The 14,874-nt window shown below is 36.5% G+C and overlaps 2 protein-coding genes across 2 annotated transcripts in view; one reads left to right on the forward strand and one right to left on the reverse strand.

The window, feature by feature from the left end:
- Window positions 1–2,957, reverse strand: part of LOC121384431 (poly [ADP-ribose] polymerase tankyrase-1-like) — a 43,930-nt gene extending 40,973 nt beyond the window's left edge. The window contains exon 1 of the mRNA XM_041514825.1: window positions 2,765–2,957. Coding sequence (XP_041370759.1) covers window positions 2,765–2,957 — 193 coding nt within the window. The remainder of the gene's footprint in view (window positions 1–2,764) is intronic.
- Window positions 2,958–5,442: 2,485 nt separating this feature from the next.
- LOC121384118 (DNA replication complex GINS protein SLD5-like) overlaps window positions 5,443–14,874 on the forward strand; it is a 62,377-nt gene continuing 52,945 nt past the window's right edge. The window contains exons 1-5 of the mRNA XM_041514358.1: window positions 5,443–5,623; window positions 9,156–9,302; window positions 10,117–10,170; window positions 11,153–11,250; window positions 13,725–13,813. Of these exons, the coding sequence (XP_041370292.1) occupies window positions 5,537–5,623; window positions 9,156–9,302; window positions 10,117–10,170; window positions 11,153–11,250; window positions 13,725–13,813 (475 nt within the window). The 5' untranslated portion in view covers window positions 5,443–5,536. The remainder of the gene's footprint in view (window positions 5,624–9,155; window positions 9,303–10,116; window positions 10,171–11,152; window positions 11,251–13,724; window positions 13,814–14,874) is intronic.

Below are 14,874 nucleotides of genomic sequence, written 5' to 3' on the forward strand. Positions count from 1 at the left end.
ATTATTTAGTAAAATTGTATTAATTTAAAGTAAAGTAGGGCTAGTGAATTTGTAATCGTGGCTAGTAAATATTTAAAATCAATGATCCCATGGCTAGAAGCCCTGCCACAGGTCTGAGATTATAACAATTTGTAGATTGCCCCATATTAAATGATAGTTTTACAACAATTACTGGTATGAAATGACATTTCACAATGGTATGAAATGACTATGGTACGAAATTACTTTTTAAAATGGTAAGGTCCGAAATGACCAGGCAGTATGGTATGAAATGACTATGGTACAAATTACTTTTTAACATGGTATGGTCCGAAATGACCAGGCAGTATGGTATGAAATGACTATGATACTGAAAAACAGCACTAAATTTGCAAGGCACTTCAGGGTACATCTAGTACATGTATGAACAATCAATTATCAACAATTCTTTGTCAAGATTCAAATAATGCAGCTCACCCTAAAATGACTGTTTTTCAATCATATGGTGCAATTTTATTTATGAGAAGGCCCCCAATCCAAAAACACCTGCCAGGGTTTTTACCAGAGGTTAAAATGGGTTTGTCGCCATACTCAAATTTGTTTTCAGATTTTATTTTTTTAACTTGACCGTTTGACAAAATTAATGACTCATTAACATTAATGTATATTTTCTTAACCCTAGACCTAACCCATTTCCTTTCAGGAAGATGCCCCATAATGCCTGTCAACTGTGGTTGGATTCAGCACACACATTGTAAATATTAAATTCCATAGTGCAATACCCAAAAATTTCTTTCTGGCAGAAACCCTGCCTGCATGGATAAAAATTATCAGGGTAGCTTAACCAGCATTTGGGGTAGTCTTGATATATTTGCAGTTTGACTCAAACTCAGTTGAGGATAGAAGTAGCCTATAATTCATTGTCAACATCAGTATTATGCTTCTAACTTCGTTCAGTTTGTTTTCTCGTGCATGGTTTGCACAATCAACATCCATTTTGTCATATGCTTTTCATTTATTTGTGAGTTTTTTCTTCTAGAACATTTTCATTAACAAGTAAGTATCTAAATAAAAAAATTTACAAACCCCCTAAAACGATTCATTTACTAAGCTGTTTTTGTTTATTCCGTAAAACTACTGATATTGGATCCACATGACTTGTAGAAATTGACTTAAAATGGAGGAAGATGTATTAACATTTGGTGCGTATCACATAACCTCACACATGCCAGATCAACAAAGCCAAATCATTAGAATTTGTTTTCAATTACTATACATTCGATCTGCAAAAGGTATACTACATGTTTGTGCGTCTACTGTAGTGAATAGTATTTGTAATTTAGTAGTCTAGTGTACGGGGCACATTAACACTGATTAAGGCAATACTTTACCCACCCCAGTGTCACAGTAAACTGATGGGAGTTAAACAGCCCGAGTACTCTGACTGTAAGAGAGCTAGACGGACATTTGGACATAAACACGCTCTCATTACAGTCAGAGACCAACCTATGTCTTTTTTTGGCAATTCCTGACTACCAAACGGTAGGCAACGAGTCCCGCTCTAATACCACAACAATCCTATATTTGACGTCAAATACCTTTACATCAATCATTTTCGAATTAAGTGATACAAAAAAATCCACATATTAATCACTAATACACATACTACAGAAAGAAACCCGACAGCACCCACATTCAGCTACGCTTCGTGACACTCCGTCGCAACAATTACAAAGCTCGGCGATCTATTTCGAGACTGGGCGATTCCGCCTTGTGCAGCAGTTACAGGGGTCATCTCATAAGAGGAGGCAGTACGTAGCACATACTTTTGCCGTATCCTGTCGATAACACCCCAAATGTATCCTTCAAATTCAAAATGGAATCAATAATGTGTAATTGTTTTGGTTTAATGACGTAATGAAATCCAAATTCATCCAAAACGGCATTAGCCAACTCTTCCATGTTGTAACTTCGCTTGATATGAGACGGCCCCTGTAACTGCTGCACAAGGCGGAATCGCCCAGTGCGCGATCACGTGGTCTACGTCTCGAAATAGATCGCCGAGCTTTGCAATTGTTGCGATGGAGTGTTACGAAGCGTACCTGAATGTGGGTGCTGTCGGGTTTCTTTCTGTAGTAAGTGTATTAGTGATTAATATGTGGATTTTTTTGTATCACTTAACTCGAAAATGATTGATGTAAAGGTATTTGACGTCAAACATAGGATTGTTGTGGTATTAGAGCGGGACTCGTTGCCTACCGTTTGGTAGTCAGGAATTGCCAAAAAAAGACATAGGTTGGTCTTTGACTGTAATGAGAGCGTGTTTATGTCCAAATGTCCGTCTAGCTCTCTTACAGTCAGAGTACTCGGGCTAGGAGTTAAACTGGTACAGTGGAGGAATTGTGTAGTACACCTCCAAACACCCTCTTGTTTTAAACATATTTATTACCAAATTTTTATGGTCATGGATTGGTCAAAAGGCCATGCCTATATTAAGACCTATCCATTGCATCATAAAGAATATACAGATGCAACAATCAAGCGATATGATAAAATTTAAGCACCTTATTATTTAATAAGTAAAAAAAGGATGAAAGAGAGAGAGAGAGAGAGAGAGAGAGAGAGAGAGAGAGAGAGAGAGAGAGAGAGAGAGAGAGAGAGAGAGAGAGAGAGAGAGAGAGAAGGGGGGGGGGGCACAGAAATAAATAACAAGACATTACAAACATGTTACACTGTAACATATAGTAAAACAAAAAGTTAAAACGATTTTTTTTTTTTTTTTTACCAGCAGCGAAATGGAGTGGTGTAGATTTACTTCCAGCAGTATCCTTTACGTTCACATTGTGTGTATTTACAAGCTTCTTTACTTTAGTCAGATCTCCATTTCTACATGCTTCAAACAATTCTCTACCAACCTCATTTACTAGAGATTGTGAGATCGGTTCATTCACAAGAACTGGACGACAAGTCGTCGCCATTTTACACTCATCTCGTTTGTTTACTCAGATTTTAACTAGTCTCGATCACTTCAATACTGATTATACTCGGCCAAAAGTGGGAGAGTGCTATATTATATATTTAAAGGCACTGTTTCATATTTCATCATACATATTGGTGTTTTCATTTCAGGAACTTTCCCAGGTCTGCAGAAATTATATCTGAAGTAGGGATGGGTAGATTACAATATATTTACAGCAAGAGGTCGTTTCGCCCTTAGTACTAGATCGTCCGCATTACTTCGACCAGGGTTCATTCGTACGACCAACAGTCGTTTCGCCCCCATGTAAAACCAGTTATTCATTGATTTATCCTATATCCGTCAACTTATTTTTATATTTTACACAATAACAATAGCACATCTCTGTTAGTACATGGATACAGCAAGAACTAAAGTCTGAACCACATTGTTAACAACTACGATAAATTATTCTCCTACCTTTAATAACCGATCAATTTTATCCACATTTCGTCCAGACAGAAATCGTGAAAACCCAATTGCAATTATACATTTTCCACATACTAGATAATAAAAATGCGCCTATCTCGACTTCGCTGAGATCTCCTAGAACAAAAAACATTTTACTTTTTTTTAATGGAATACTCTTCAACAGGGGTGGAAGCCTCCGAAATACGCGACTTAATTAATATGACGTCACCACGATTGCTTTTTATATGGTAACTCGTTGTGACATCGTTAAATTACGTCATATCATTTCACCCCTCTTGGAGAGTTTTCCATAAAAAGGAAAAATGGCAGCCAAAACAATCTTACATGCTGTTTGTCCTTTGTGGTCTTAGCGAAGTCGATATAGGTGATATAGTTAGAGGCCGTTAAAATATTACGTAACGCTATTTTTGTCAAAATTAGACACCCTCCCTCCCCCTGTAACGCTCCATAACACTATACCATACACACCCACACATCCATTCACAAAGATGCGATGGGTGTAATATAATTCTAGCGTACTGTTTGGTATTTCCACTCGATTTATAATCCTTATATATTGTATGTATACGCCTAGCTATAATTACCTACGTTAAACGATGTTGCTGTTACAGAGCGTTTGTGAAAAACACAAAACAAAATAAAATATTTTAATAATAAAAGTGCGTTACGTACCCCCCTCCCCCGTAACGCTACATAACGTTTGGACCCACCCACCCCTCTGGTATGTGGAATCTGTATTATTGTAATGTTTTTTGTTGTTGTTTCAAAAAAATTGTGTGGACAAAATAAATGATAAATAATTAAAGGTAGGATAGTAGTTTATCGTAGTTGTTAACAGTGTGGTTTGGACTTTAGTTTATTAGCTAAAACCCGTATCAAGGAAATGTTTTATTTAACGATGCACTCAACACATTTTATTTACGGTTATATGGCGTCGGACATATGGTTAATGACCATACAGATATTGATGGAGGAAACCCGCTGTCATGGGCTACTCTTTTCGATTAGCAACAAGGGATCTTTTATATGCGTCATAGACAGGATAACACATACCACGGCCTTTGGTGTACTAGTCGTGGTGCACTGGCTGGAGCGAGAAATAGCCCTATGAGCCCACTGACGGAGATCGATCCCAAACCGACCGCGCATCAAGCGAGCGCTTTACTACTGGGCTACGTCTCGCCCCCTGAAAACCCGTATCAAATGATATATATATATATATATATATATATATATATATATATATATAGTGTGTGGAAAGTCACTGTAGCACTTATAACTAGAAATTGTTTTATTTTGTTTAATGTATATATTTAGTCGTTCATTATTATTAGTAGTAGCTTTATTATTGCTGAGAAAAATTGATTTAGCTACAAATGAAAACACGTATCGAGTTTCCTCTCTAAGACTATATGTAAAAATTACAAAATGTTTGACATCCAATAAACGATGATTAATAAATCAGTATACTCTAGTGGTCCCAGGTGTTGTTAAACAAAACAACACCGGCTTCGGTGGCGTCGTGGTTAGGCCATCGGTCTACAGGCTGGTAGGTACTGGGTTCGGATCCCAGTCTAGGCATGGGATTTTTAATCCAGATACCGACTCCAAACCCTGAGTGAGTGCTCCGCAAGGCTCAGTGGGTAGGTGTAAACCACTTGCATCGACCAGTGATCCATAACTGGTTCAACAAAGGCCATGGTTTGTGCTATCCTGCCTGTGGGAAGCGCAAATAAAAGATCCCTTGCTGCCTGTCGTAAAAGAGTAGCCTATGTGGCAACAGCGGGTTTCCTCTAAAAAAAAAGAGTGTCAGAATGACCATATGTTTAACGTCCAATAGCCAATGATAAGATAAAAAATCAATGTGCTCTAGTGGCGTCGTTAAATAAAACAAACTTTACTTCTTCTTTTTTTTAAACAAAACAATAAAATTTTAATTAGTGAATTGGCCTTAAGATCGTTCCGAATTTTGTTTTGTTACGATGAACAGTATTACTGGTTTATTTTTGGCTTTTGGCGGGAAATAGAGTTGGAGTTCGTTTCTTGATAAATTGAAAAGTAGCATTTTAAAATCATATTAAAATATCGGAAAGCGAAGGGTAATAAGCCATGTCTACTACTGATGCAATTGATGCAGAAGAAGATGAAGATGAGGTTGCTATGACCGCAGCAGAAGTTTTGGAAAAACTTGAAGAGGTCCATAGTCTTGCTTCCTTCCTTCACATGTTATGTCATGTCATAGGGTTTTACGTGCACATTCAGAACAAGCTGTTGTAGCGCACGCCTGTCGTGGGCACAAGAGCCGGCCTTGGCCGGCTCCTCCGTCCATGACAGGAAAGGTGGGGGGAGGGGAAAGGAGGGACCGCCTGCACTGGCAGGTGCAAGGGAGCACCAGCAGCCCGATCCAATCGGTAGCAGGCGGGTGGTGGTGCTATGGAATTTGAATGGAGCAGTTAAATGCCAAAGAGAAAAGGGTGCGCAATTTTGATTGAGGGAATTTGGCGCAATTTTGAATGGTCTGTCGAAAGGTAAATGACCGAGTTAATATAGGTTTTGATATTAGTGAATCGAGAGTAGCTCGTTAATTTTAGATCTTTACGATGCTGTGGTGTCTCCCTAGGTTGCCCATAGGCCCTTCCTTCACAGCGACATTAGCTCTTTTCAAGGGCGGATCTAGTATTTCGGGGGGGGGGGGTGTAATTGTAAAAAAGAGCCCCCTGAATCCCTGAGATTTTTCGAGTGAGATCAAGTCATAGGGCTTAACGTGCACAGTGAACTCGTAAGGAAACTAACTCGTATGAATGGAAAATGAACTCGTATGTAAAAAATAATGGTGAACTCGTATGGGGATGTATGGATATGCAGATATACTTTGATATTTCTCTTAAATGTGTATTTTGACACTTGTTTTGTATACATGCTTCTTAATGTTATTTATGTCACCATCAGTCAACTATTTGCGTGTCAACCGCAGTTTGTGCATCAACGGCAGTCGCCTATTTTCGTGTCACCAGTGGTCACCTATTTTCGTGTCATGTTATATATTTTGTTTCGTGCATAGGCGTATGTGCACATTTTCCCCAAATGACATGCATGTTTTGCGTTTCTCACTAGCCCGAACTTAAAAAACACTAGCCACGGACGTTGGGCTAGCGGATTTGTCAAACTCTGCATAAAAACTACACACAAGTTGCTATACAGTATTGCATATATCAATTCGTACACAATAAATAAAACCTATCCAATGGTAATTTTGTGATATGATATATTTGACAAAAGGTACTTTTTATTTCTTTCATCTTTTAAAACTTAAATTTAATATTTTGTCCAGAATTATGAAAAATAAATAAAAAAAATAAAAAAAATACGGACCTGTAAACAGCGTTGTCTGCTTGTTATAGGAATTTGACAAGGGACATAGTTAGTAGACTAGTTTTTATTTTAATCTGGTGAAGCATTGTACATAATAAATTATTATGTACAATGCTTTGCCACATTAAAATAAATAATAATGTCACTAATTTTGAATTTAAATGATGTCAGTATTCCAATGATGTCATTTTGCATCTCCTTACAATAACCATAAACTGGGTACATGACATTTCCTTTTTAAGAATATTGGAAAAATTCCAATGCAAAATTGCTATTGAATTTTTTTTGTTAACATTACTAATGCACCAGGGCCCCATTCCATGAAGCGATCTTAGCACTACTATCGCCGTAAATACCTACCATCACGACCTTAATTTTTGTCTACAATTGCCAGCCCATTCCACGACGTGGCGTAGCTTACTATCATAAATTACTGTGAAAATTTACAATAGGGTACAAGGCAGTTGTAAGCTGTTGTAAATGATGATTTTGGTCATTTTCTAAGAAGGATACTAACTTTTGTGTAAAAATGGTTTTAATATATAGCAAATACCTTTTATAAAACTCTGCATTCGATGAAAAAACATTCTATGCCATACGACTTTCACACGAAAATAATGGGAGATAAGTCTTATGTCTTATGCATTCGGCAATTATCGCTTAGCAAATTAACTGACAAAGTTACTTCATGGATGTCTGATACCAATGAATACATCTAAGATGTTCCGAAAAGTCTGTAACCAATCCATTATTTAACTAATTCGTACTTCGTAAAGAATATTTTAATAATTAAAGGGGCACTTACAACTACCGTAAGGTTGCTTTGTGGAACAGCTGTAAAGTTTACGGTGCCAGTTGTAAAATTCTCCGTAAGTCACTACAATTAACCTTAGCTACAATTCTTTCGTGGAACGGAGCCCTGAATGTGTGTGAACAAAATCTTGTGATAAAAAAAATTGTACCTTTTACGATTATGGTAAGATATGTTATATTTATTTTGTACGAAGCAAGGGTGCGAAAAGTGACAGTCGTCGAATTTAGCAGCCTGACCGGGGGGGGGGGGAGCATCTGTGGTGCTATTGAATTTTGAATGTCCCATAGGATTAAGTCTAAAATAATAAAAATTGCACAGTTTTCATGAGGTAATTTGAAATGGTTCATCGAAAAGGAATCGGGGCTGGCGAATTAAAAGATTTAGTTGCCCACCTGGCAAGTAACTCCAATTTCACTTGCCCACCAAAATATTAACTTGTTCCAAAACGTAAGCAGTTTAACTCAAAATTATATTGTTTCTCAATTTACTATAATTTTAAGTATTTTTTGTCGATAATTCCGGTCTGGCTTAACATAAAAAGAAAAGGAAAACTTTAGGAAATTTATGTTCTAAATTTGGTCATATACACCTGTATTTAAATAAACCAGCAACACTCGCAAATAGTGAAAAACCCTGTCACATACAAATCAGGTCCCCCATTCCATGAAGTGATCTTAGTGCTAAAATCGCCCAAAGTATATTACCACTTTATGCACTTACAGTGATCTTAGCACTAAGATCCCCAAAGTGTATTACCACTTTATGCACTTATGGAGATCTTAGCACTAGATCTACAAACAACAGAGACACATTAACAATAAAAATCAAATATAGAATTTACTAAGATAATCAAGAAATTAAATTTCAAACTCCATAGAACTTGGTATGTCAACATTAGTTCAAATTTTACCTGCTAGAATTTTATATATGTTTTTTTAATCTGTGGGTGACAATTTTTAAAGTTTGAGTCCTGGAGTACTGTAACTATGGTTTGAAATGTTGGACAAAAGCAGTGAGAAGAACATTTCGCATAATTATCTCTTTAGCTTAAAAACAGCAGATACACAGTTATTTTCTATCAAAATATCAATTATTACTCGAACTTAACGATGGCAGTTGCTGTCATTGTGATATAAATCGCTGTTAGGTTGGGTATCACTGATGGCTCTTGCAGGATAAATATTGCTGTCACAGTAAAGCTCCCTAATGATAGTAAAATGTATACACAATTCTGTACAATTCATACAGCAAAACAACTATTCAGTCATGTTTATTTGCTACTTTTAAATACAAATTGTCATGGTCTGGTGTGTGGGTGTCAAAATTGCCATCGGTGGGCTGTTTCACCCACAGTTGTTAAAAAAAAAAGTGCTGTCTGTTAACAATTATAAGTTTGAGCCCAGATTACATGAAATTATTTTGCGAAATTGAAATATAATCTGCCAATTGTTTTAATAATTAGCAATTGACAAATTTGGCAAGTGCCAAAACTAGCTGTGAATTTTTTTTTTTTTTAATTTCTAAATATATTTGTTGTTATAGGCATGGCTGAATGAAAAATTTGCTCCAGAGCTGTTGGAAGCAAAAACAGATCTAGTAGAATGTATGTTGGGGCAGATAACTGCAATGGAGGAAAATATTAAGCAGGCAAAGAGAGGAGACTTCAAAGTCAGTATCCATCGAATGGAGGTAATTCTAAGTGGAATTAGCGAGTGTCCGAGCTAGATAAAATAAATCTGAATTGTGGCAATCTCGGTTTCAGATTTAATTGATCATAACTGATAACCAGTGCTGCTTCTGTGTGTCCTTGATTATCATTGTAATTTAATTTATCTTGCAACCACTGTTTCTATTGACAGATTATGATGACCGATTAAAGCAAAGTCATAAAACGTATACTAGCAGATTATGACTTTTGATGTGACTCATATGATGTCACACGCATTGCTACATTACAAAATTGCTCATCGTACAATGTAGCGGAAATAATAGAAATAATAGCTTTCCCCCTTAATTTTTATGGTCTGCAGGATAAAAATAATAACTAGTTACTGACATCGGATATCTGCTTTATCCTGTTCAGGCCAAATGAGAAAATTTGCTCAGTAGAGCCTTGCTTAATTTCCCATTCTTACCTTCACAGGATAAAGCAGACATCCGACGTCATTAACTAGTTATTCTCTATTTTAATCTATTGTCAATGTCTAAAAAGTTATTTAATATTTATTTATTTATTGGATTAATGAAAATGAAATCATTACAATTATAGGCCATTATTGCTAAAAGATTTATCTGCCAGAGACTTGGAAATCTGGAATTATTTAAAGGAAAATTGGGATATTTCTTAACTTCACAAACATAACTGGTTACATTTTAAAGGCTAAATTGGCAGAATGGATGATAAAACTATTACGTATGGCACAAAATCAGAGGAGTACAGTTTATAATTAAAATCCATTCCTTAATTAGTAAACAATTATAATAATTAATATTCTACTTTCAGATTGACAGAATCCGATACATTTTAAGCAGCTACTTGAGGATTCGTTTGAAGAAGGTAGGGGAAGTTTTGTTGGGGCATTTTGTTTTGAACAGGTTTCATTTTGAGTTTTCTCCCTTAACCATCTGGTTGCATGTATTTTCATACTTTTTCTTGGCACTCATTTACACTGTGTCCAGGATGGATTAATGGTTAGTGAGAGAGAATTTGGCATTGTGTGTTGCAGCCAGTACTCAGGGGTGGGAATTCTCCTTGGATCCGCGGTTTTCCTCTCATGGAACATAGCGTTTTCCTCGCATTTTAATTATTTTTGCTTCCAAAAATATGGTATAGATTTTAACCTAGGATTTGAAGAATTTCCCGGACCCCTCTAGATTTCCTCGTTTTTACAGTGCACCAATTCTCACCCCTGAGTACTGGGATACAAAGCCAATACCTGACCAGGCTTTATTCCATGTTGCTTAATCATTTAAAAATCCGACATAATCGTAGACATTTGCAACTCGTAATTTCAAAATGTGTCACAGTTCACCACATTACCAGTTTGCAGATCACATGAATTTAAAGAACTTTTCATAACTGACACACTATCAGAGCAACAGTTTGCATGAAATATTGTCATCTGACTGCATCTTAAAGTTTGGGCGGGACGTAGCCCAGTTTTAAAGCATTTGCTTGATGTGCGGTCGGTCTAAGATCGATCCCTGCCGTTAGGCCCACTGGGCTATTTCTCGTTCCAGCAAGTGCTCCACAACTAGTGTAACAAAGGCAGTGGTATGTACTAACCTGTCTGGGATGGTGCATATAAAAGATCCCTTGCTGCTAATTGAAAAGAGTAGCTCATGAAGTGGCGACAGCGGGTTTCTTCTCTCAATATCTGTGTGGTCCTTAACCATATGTCTGATGCCATATAACCGTCAATAAAATGTGTTGAGTGTGTCATTAAATAAAACATTTCCTTCTTGCATCTTAAAGTATTAGTGTTGGTGTCGCATTGTCTTAGATTTAACATTTTTAATAAAACTTGTGTTTTTTTAAGATTGAGAAATACACTGCACACATATTCGAGCGGGAAGTGGAGAGATCTGATGATGAAAATGCACTGTTGTCACCTGAGGAATTTGCCTTTACAAAGGAGTGAGCACTTTACAGTAACTTCTGTATTATCATAGTTCACACTTTTCTTTAATTTCTGTGTTATCATAGTTCACACTTTTCTTTAACTTCTATGTTATCAAAGTTCACACTTTTCTTTAACTTCTGTGATATCATAGTTCACACTTTTCTTTAACTTCTGTGTTATCATAGTTCACACCTTTCTTTTATCCCAGGTTCATTCACCCCATCGGCAAAAATACCGGCAGCAGTGCAAGGAAGGAAGGAAATGTTTTATTTAACGATGCACTCAACACGTTTTATTTACGGTTATATGGCATCGGACATATGGTTAAGGACACAGATATTGACAGAGGAAACCGGCTGTTGCCACTTCATGGGCTACTCTTTCCGATTAACAGCAAGGGATCTTTTATATACACCATCCCACAGACAGGATAGCACATACCACAGCCTTTGTTACACCAGTTGTGGAGCACTGGAATGAGAAATAGCCCAGTGGGACCACCGACGGGGATCGATCCTAGATTGACTGCGCTTCAAGCGAATGCTTTACCATTGAGCTACGTCCCGCCTGACAGCAGCGGAGACAGCAGCTAGTTTTGCATTAAAGGGACAGACCCTATTTTCAACCCGTGAAAATTAACACTAAGTTTAGTTGATCTACAAACCTGTAACACATTTGGATAAAGTTACAATTGAGTGAAACATTAGTCTGTGACTTTGAAATGGTGAAATACCCTAAAAAAAATTAGACTAACTTGACTCCATAACTGTTACCTCTCAGAGGCATGTGCATTTTTAAAAATATGAGAAATGCATTTTGTGATATTAAAAACACCAGGATGACCAAAAACACTTTGAATGTATGGAAATGGATAATCTAAACAATAAAATCTAAGTAAAGTATGATTTCAGTTATCAAAAACGACTCTAATAGTAAAAAATATGCCTTATTGTTTAAAAACTAGGGTATGTCCCTTTAATGTTTTACATTTAAATGAGTTTCTCACAAACAGTAAGTCCTAGGTCAGTGAAACTTGGTTTATAGTTGTACTTGTTATGGATGTTCATCACAGTGCACTGGAACTTGGTTTATAGTTGTACTTGTTATGGATGTTCATCACAGTGCACTGAAACTTGGTTTCTAGTTGTACTTGTTATGGATGTTCATCACAGTGCACTGAAACTTGGTTTCTAGTTGTACTTGTTATGGATGTTCATCACAGTGCACTGAAACTTGGTTTCTAGTTGTACTTGTTATGGATGTTCATCACAGTGCACTGAAACTTGGTTTCTAGTTGTACTTGTTATGGATGTTCATCACAGTGCACTGAAACTTGGTTTCTAGTTGTACTTGTTATGGATGTTCATCACAGTGCACTGAAACTTGGTTTATAGTTGTACTTGTTATGGGTGTTCATCACAGTGCACTGAAACTTGGTTTATAGTTGTACTTGTTATGGATGTTCATCACAGTGCACTGAAAAAGTTTGTGGTAAGCGGAATTCTCGTTCTCGAAATTAAAAGAAAAATTCATAATCTGGTGTGAAATTATCCTGAATAGATAACCAGACTTGACCTCGTATCTTTATTTTCATCTAAGGATTGTTTGTTATTTCTTTTACGTTCATAAAAAAAAAAAATCAACAACTTTGTGAATCGGCGAAACCGTTTTCACATAAGTTTGCTGCTGATTTGTTTTTTTCATACCCACAAATAACAGACAGTACTTATAATTAAATTTGAACCATCCTTGCTAATAATAACATAAAAAACTTCATACTTTATTTTGATTTATTTTTGGTTCACAAACTACTTTCCCATATAATCAGATATAACATTCCCTGACAACGTAATTTTTACATTCGTCGAGAAATGAACAAACTCCAGTTGCTATGTCTGAACCAATGGGATGACGTTACGTTGTAATGAATGTAACCAAAATTTAATTATTATACCTTGGTTATCAGATAATCGTTATATACATTTTATCATATGATGGTAATGTAATTGTACCTACCTGATTTGAAAGAAGTAATACAGACTTATTTCAGTAGTACCGGCATCGTGTCAGGCCATTGGTCTACAGGCTGGTAGGTACTGGGTTCGGATCCCAGTCGAGGCATGGAATTTTTAATCTAGATACCGACTCCAAACCCTGAGTGAGTGCTCCGCAAGGCTCAATGGGTAGGTGTAAACCACTTGCACCGACCAGTAATCCATAACTGGTTCAACAAAGGCCATGGTTTGTGCTATCCTGCCTGTGGGAAGCGCAAATAAAAGATCCATTGCTGCCTGTCATAAAAGAGTAGCCTATATGGCGACAGCGGGTTTCCTCTAAAAAAAAAAAAAAAATCTGTGTGGTCCTTAACCATATGTCTGACGCCATATAACCGTAAAAATAAAATGTGTTGAGTGCGTCGTTAAATAAAACACTTCTTTTTTTCTTTATTTCAGTAGTTTTATACAAAATAATATTTTTTATTTATTAGGTTTAACGATAGCATTGAATCACATTTCAAGAATCTTGCGTTACGTCATATGCCAGCTAATCTCCAGACACTGACAAAAGCACAAAAAGGTAAGATATTTAATTTAGATGTTATTTAGGTGTTTTGCAGGGATGTGACAGCTACGCATAAATGTGCTTTTCCATTTCATCTAAAAACACAAAAACATGATGTTCTGTACTATTAACCACACACGGTTCATTTGCATGTTTTCACAGTTTCAAGTTTATGATGTGTGCCTTATATTATTATAAGTTATAACCAGTTTAGATTTGTTAGCATTGAATGCAATTTTTGGCAGTTCCAGGGGTTGCAAACAATTTTCCTTCAGTGGCCCTTGAGTGGCTCCTGGACCCCGGCCGCAGTAAGCTTTTTTGTTCCAGCCCCTCTCACATCCCTGGTTTTGGGTAAATGACTAAATTTGTATTCAGTTCAACTTCATGTAAGCAAATTGTTTTAATTCATAAAATGTATATTTGATTGGAAGAAAATATTAAGTATGTTTTGTGCTGTACACACATTTTTGTAAACCTTTGATATTGTTTTATAGACTGTTAAATTGTTTAATCTAAGACATCCAAGTTTTTAGACATACCAAAAAACATTTTAGAATATGGGCTCAAGTCTCAAAATTGACAAGAAACGGGCAACAAATACTGCTCAAAATGCACAGAATATTTTTTTTTAATCATTTTCACCAGCAGTTTTTGTTTTGCATCTTATATCTTGCTGGTGTGCAGTCGATCTGGGATCAGTCCCCGTTGGTGGGCCTATTAGGCTATTTCATGCTATATAATTGTAAGTAAAATATGTTGAATGCGTTGTTAAATAAAACATTTCCTTCCTTATTAGGCTATTTCTTGTTCCAGTCAATGCACCATGACTAGTATATAAAAGGCCGTGGTATGTGCTATCCTGTCTGTGGGATGGTGCATATAAAAGATCCCTTGCTACTAATGGAAAAATATAGCGTGTTTCATCTCTAAGACTATGTCAGAATGACCAAATGTTTGACATCCAACAGCCGATGATTATTAATTAATGTGCTCTAGTGGTGTTGTTAAACAAAACAAACTTCAGGCCTGCACAAATTGCACGAACGATCGTTTCGTTCGTGCGTCGGTTATGCAAA

The sequence above is a fragment of the Gigantopelta aegis genome, chromosome 10, assembly GCF_016097555.1.
Source record: "Gigantopelta aegis isolate Gae_Host chromosome 10, Gae_host_genome, whole genome shotgun sequence".
Lineage (NCBI taxonomy): Eukaryota > Metazoa > Mollusca > Gastropoda > Neomphalida > Peltospiridae > Gigantopelta > Gigantopelta aegis.